This window comes from Homarus americanus, unplaced genomic scaffold (genome assembly GCF_018991925.1).
Source record: "Homarus americanus isolate GMGI-L3 unplaced genomic scaffold, GMGI_Hamer_2.0 scaffold45211, whole genome shotgun sequence".
In the NCBI taxonomy this organism is placed as follows: domain Eukaryota; kingdom Metazoa; phylum Arthropoda; class Malacostraca; order Decapoda; family Nephropidae; genus Homarus; species Homarus americanus.
Window position 1 is genome coordinate 2,947 of NW_024711766.1, and position 6,379 is coordinate 9,325.

At 35.0% G+C, this 6,379-nt stretch overlaps 1 protein-coding gene across 1 annotated transcript; it reads left to right on the top strand.

Annotated features, from left to right (window-relative positions):
• Positions 1-5,121: 5,121 nt before the first annotated feature.
• Positions 5,122-6,193, top strand: LOC121858827 (MFS-type transporter clz9-like; the record flags this gene model as incomplete). The annotated part of the gene is made up of 2 exons (XM_042355464.1): positions 5,122-5,331; positions 5,454-6,193. Coding segments are annotated over exons 1-2 (908 nt in total), but the record flags the coding sequence as incomplete, so codon positions are not given.
• Positions 6,194-6,379: the final 186 nt, after the last annotated feature.

A 6,379-nucleotide genomic window follows, 5' to 3' on the forward strand; every position in this document is an offset into this window, starting at 1 on the left:
GTCTGCTACGAAATCCGCGGATTATGTTCAAAGTTCCCTTAAGACAAAGACGGGGAAACAGAGAAAACGGGGGAAGTTTCCACTGGGGGACTCGGAAGGTTTTGTGGACGTTTGAACGTAATATGAATCCTTAAGGTTTTCAGGTTAGCCGTCATCACGATCATGACACTACCACGTCAGGAAGGACAACAGTTAGCGCTTCCTCCGCAGTTGTGTGGGTCACTCACACTGTCTGTGGGGAGGGAAGGCTAGCGTCGTCAGTCCTGTGCGTTCGTGAGGTGTCAAAAATATATGTAAAGTGAGCTGTGTCACATTTATATATATATATATATATATATATATATATATATATATATATATATATATATATATATATATATATATATATATATATATATATATATATATATATATATATATATATATATATATACAGTTGTACCCCACTTAACGCGGTCAATTGAACCCAGAGGGTCCCGCGTTAAGTGAAATCCGCGTTAAGTGAACAACAAAACATATGGGATTAATTCCAATAGAAACCGGCCCGACCCCCAAACTCCACTTTTTGAAGGCACATACCTATGTTGTAGTAAAAATAACATCTTAATTTTATGATGGTACATGCACACAATTAATACTTAAGAGAAATAGAGAAATACAGTCGCCAAGTTAATGTCCATTCAAATAATGGACTCAACTCCCTCCCCCTCTCACACTACACAGCCGGCTAACAGATGGTCGGTCGGTCCCTCCCTCCCCCCCCACCACCCCCCACCAACCGTTCCAAGGAGATGTGTGGGATAACCTCAAACTAAAGTTAGGAAAATATAATTGACATTGCTGGATTCCTTGTAAGACCAGGAATATTTTGAATATAAATGTCATATATTTTGGACAAAAGATAACAGTTACCTAGAGAAAAATTTTTATCTAAAAATTGTAAGTTTAAAGCAAAATATATGATGTTTATATTCAAAATGATCACCAAGATATAAGAATTCCAGCAATGTAAATTATATTCTGACCGGGTAATTTGTATGAATTTTATGAGCTAAAACAAATATCTTCAGTTAATAAAAAAAAAATAATCTTCACGACACTATCTGTCAATCAAAGTACCCCACCTTGCCTCCCCCCCTCTTCCAACCGCGAGGTCAGTCCCAACCCTCCCCCCCACCCCCCACCAATCCTCCCTTCCAGAGTTTTTAACATTTAGTATTAAATAATACCTCAGATTAAAGTTAGGATAATATAATTGACATTGCTGGATTCCTTGTAAGACCAGGAATATTTTGAATATAAATGTCATATATTTTGGACTAAAGATACCATAGTTACCTAGAGAAAAATTTTTATCTAAAAATTTTAAGTTTAAAGCAAAATATATGATGTTTATATTCAAAATGATCACCAAATTATAAGAATTCCAGCAATGTAAATTATATTCTGACCGGGTAATTTGTATGAATTTTATGAGCTAAAACAAATATCTTCAGTTAATAAAAAAAAATAATAATTCTTCACACGGTAACAGATGGTCGGTCCGTCCCTCCCTCCCCCCCACCAACCGTCCCACCAGATGTGTGGGATAACCACTAAATTTTAATAAATAATACCTCAAACTAAAGTTAGGATAATATAATTGACATTGCTGGATTCCTTGTAAGACCAGGAATATTTTGAATATAAATGTCATATATTTTGGACAAAAGATACCATAGTTACCTAGAGAAAAAATTTTATCTAAAAATTGTAAGTTTAAAGCAAAATATATGATGTTTATATTCAAAATGATCACCAAATTATAAGAATTCCAGCAATGTAAATTATATTCTGGCCTGGTAATTTGTATGAATTTTATGAGCTAAAACAGGCAGTCAGGCAGGGTGGCGGGTGGGGCAAATCTAAAAATAGCGTCTCGGACACTCACCGCGTATATGTGGAAAAAACCCGCGTTAAGTGAAAGTTCAGCTTTGGCAAGGCACCGCGTATATGCGAAAACGCGTTAAGTGAAAGCGCGTTAAGCGGGGTAAAACTGTATACGTATATATATATATACGTATATATAAATATACGTATATATATATACACGTATATATAAATATACGTATATATATATATACGTATATATATATAAGTATATATAAATATACGTATATATACGTATACGTATATATACGTATACGTATATATATATATATATATATATATATATATATATATATATATATATATATATATATATATATATATATATATATATATATATATATATATATATATATATATATATATATATATATATACAGTAGTACCCCGCTTAACGCGGTCAATAAAACCCACAGGGTACCGTGTTAAGTGAAAACCGCGCTAAGTGAACAACAGAACATATGGGATTAATTCCAATAGAAACTGGCCCATCCCCAAACTCCACTTTTTCCGACACAATACCTATGTCCTAGTAAAAATAACATCTTAATTTTATGATGGTACATGCACACAATTAATACTTAAGAGAAATAGAGAAATACAGTCGCCAAGTTAATGTCCATTCAAATAATGGACTCAACTCCCTCCCCCTCTTCTCACACAACACTGCTGGCTCTTCCCTCTCTGAGAAATTTTTGGGGGAAAACCACTAAATTTTAATAAATAATACCTCAAACTAAAGTTAGGATAATACAATTGACATTGCTGGATTCCTTGTAAGACCAGGAATATTTTGAATACAAATGTCATATATTTTGCACAAAAAATAACATATTTACTCAGAGTAAACTTTATATCTAAAATTTGTATGTCTAATGCAAAATCTATGATGTTTATATTCAAAATGATCACCAAATTGTAAGAATTCCAGCAATGTAAATTATATTCTGGCCGGGTAATTTGTATGAATTTTATGAGCTAAAACAAATATCTTCAGTTAATAAAAAAAAAAATATTCTTCACAACACTATCTGTCAATCAAAGTACCCCAACTTGCCTTCCCCCCTCTTCCAACCACAAGGTCAGTCCCAACCCTCCCCCCACCCCCCACCAATCCTCCCTTCAAGAGATGTTGGGTGAAAAACTAAATTTTAAAATTTAGTATTAAATAAAACCTCAGATTAAAGTTAGGATAATATAATTGACATTGCTGGATTCCTTGTAAGACCAGGAATATTTTGAATATAAATGTCATATATTTTGCACAAAAGATAACATATTTACTCAAGAGTAAACATTACATCTAAAATTTGTATATCTAATGCAAAATCTATGATGTTTATATTCAAAATGATCATCAAATTATAAGAATTCCAGCAATGTAAATTATATTCTGACCGGGTAATTTGTATGAATTTTATGAGCTAAAACAAATATCTTCAGTTAATAAAATAAAAAAAATACTGTATTCTTCACACTGTAACAGATGGTCGGTCGGTCCCTCCCTCCCCCCCACCAACCGTCCCACCAGATGTGTGGGAAAACCAGAATATTTACCTTTTTAGTAATAAATAATACCTCAAACTAAAGTTAGGATAATATAATTGACATTGCTGGATTCCTTGTAAGCCCAGGAATATTTTGAATACATATGTCATATATTTTGCACAAAAAATAACATATTTACTCAGAATAAACTTTATATCTAAAATTTGTATGTCTAATGCAAAATCTATGATGTTTATATTCAAAATGATCATCATATTGTAAGAATTCCAGCAATGTAAATTATATTCTGGCTGGGTAATTTGTATGAATTTTATGAGCTAAAACAGGCAGTCAGGCAGGGTGGCGGGTGGGAGGTGGGGCGAATCTAAAAATAGCTCTCGAGCCGGACACTCACCGCGTATACGTGGAAAAAACCCGCGTTAAGTGAAAATTCAGCTCTGGCGAGGCACCGCGTATACGGTAAAACGCGCTAAGTGAAACCGCGTTAGGCGGGGTAATACTGTATATATATATATATATGTATATATATATATATGTATATATATATATATACGTATATATATATATATACGTATATATATATATATATATATATATATATATGCTAAAGATTCACATCTTCAGGGTCTGTACTCAACCCTGAAGATGTGAATTACACGAAGCTTTTGGGAACTTCTGTGTTTTCTCTTTCCTTGTGGTTACAGCACATACCTAGATCGCACCTACAGTGATTTACTTGCATATATATATATATATATATATATATATATATATATATATATATATATATATATATATATATATATATATATATATATATATATATATATATATATATATATATATATATATATATATATATATATATATATATATATATATATATATATATATACGTATATATATAGGGGAAGGTGGGGTAAGACGGACCCCTGGGGTGAGATGGACCCCCCCCACTAATTTGAATTAGAAAGGGCATGGTTAAGATTGTTGCCACTAGATGTCCTTCACATCAACTGTAACTCACGCGGGTGCAACCGGAAGCCAGGTCCAGTACCGCATTGGCACTCGAGGTGGAGGTTTGTGTTTTTTGACAGTGCTGATGTTATTTGGAGAAGGTAAGATAATTATTTTTTTGCATTGATATACTCGCTGTAATGATTTGGTATTTATGCTGCATATAGCCAATCGTGTGTGCATTATAGGTATGTGCCATAACATGATATATAAAACATAGATGTTTTATTAAAAAAAAATAATGCGAATATTTACGTATGGGGTGAGATGGACCCCGAAGGTTCCATCTCACCCCTTACTCTAAATATTTTACAAACACTTAGCATTTTCTTTCCTTTTTCCTTGTAGATGCCCCGGAAATACGTGAGAATAAGTAATAGAGGGGGATGGAATACAGAAGCAATGCAGAATGCAATATCTGCAGTTAAAGAAAAAAAGATGGGTGTGAAAGCAGCCTCCAAGGAATTTAATGTCCCCAAGACTAGTCTACGTCGCCGCGTTAAAGAGAAAAGTAAGATAGCAACCGGTTCGACAAAGGTAAGAAACTGTTTAGCATCTTCAAAACTTAACTATCTTGTGTAACATTTCCTGAAAGCCTAATTTTTTTATTAATATTTATGAATTTGTTCCTTCTTTTGGGCTCGTTGTCCTATTGAATTTCGTTTTTGTTTCTAACTTCTAACATATTATGTCTTCCTCTATTTCCAGATGCTTGGTCCTCTCACGACGGTATTCAGTAATGAACAAGAAGAAGAGTTGGTTGCTCACATTTTATCGATGGAAGATCGATTTTTTGGACTTACTACAAGGGATGTTCGCTACATTGCATTCCAAGCAGCGGAGAGGAATAACTTGGACCACAAATTTAACAAAACGGTGAGATCTTTCTACAGAACAGGTTTCTTACTTTCATACTTAGTTTACATCCTGGTTTGATACACATTGAAGTTTGATTTTATTCCAGTTACATTTTATCTGTTGTTTCTGTCTTTTACCAGGTTGGACTTGCAGGTAAAGACTGGTTATTGGGCTTCCTACGGCGCCACCCACAACTTTCAATTCGGACCCCAGAACCAACTTCTGCTGCTCGAGCAAGATGCTTCAACCAGACAAATGTGGACAAGTTCTTCGACATCTTATCCTTAGTTCAGGAAGGCCACTTCTTTCCTCCACACAGGATTTTCAATGTGGATGAGACAGGTATTACAACGGTGCAGACAAAACCTACAAAAATCCTTGGTCAGCGTGGGAAAAAACAGATTGGCAGTCTGACTTCTGCTGAAAGAGGAGTTCTAGCTACAGCAGTTTGCTGCATGTCAGCTGGAGGGCAGTTTGTTCCACCTTTCCTCATCTTTCCACGGGTTCGTATGAAGCAAGAACTAAAGGATGGTGCTCCACCAGGAACCGGATTTGCCTGTCATCCATCTGGGTGGATGCAGCTCCCCATTTTTACAGAATGGTTTCAGCACTTTATTGCCCACACCAAACCATCAGTGAATGATCCAGTATTGTTGATTATGGATGGACATATGACCCATATTAAGAATCTTGATGTTATCAATCTTGCCAGGGATAATTATGTCACGATTGTTGTTTTACCACCACATTGCAGTCACCGAATGCAGCCACTGGATGTTTCATTTATGAAACCACTGAATGCCTACTATGTGAGGGCTATTGAAACATTCCTCAGAAACAATCCTGGCAGGCTTGTGACAATCTACAAGTGCTTTGTTTGGTGAGGCCTATCTACATGCTGCTGTTCCAAACACAGCCATTAATGGGTTTAAGAAAACCGGTATCTGCCCATTGAATAAGCATGTTTTCGGAGAAGCTGCATTTTTACCTGCCCACCCAACAGACTTTCCATTAACTGCTGATCAGGAAGAGGAAGATCTGAACGACCATGTCGCCCCTCCTATCA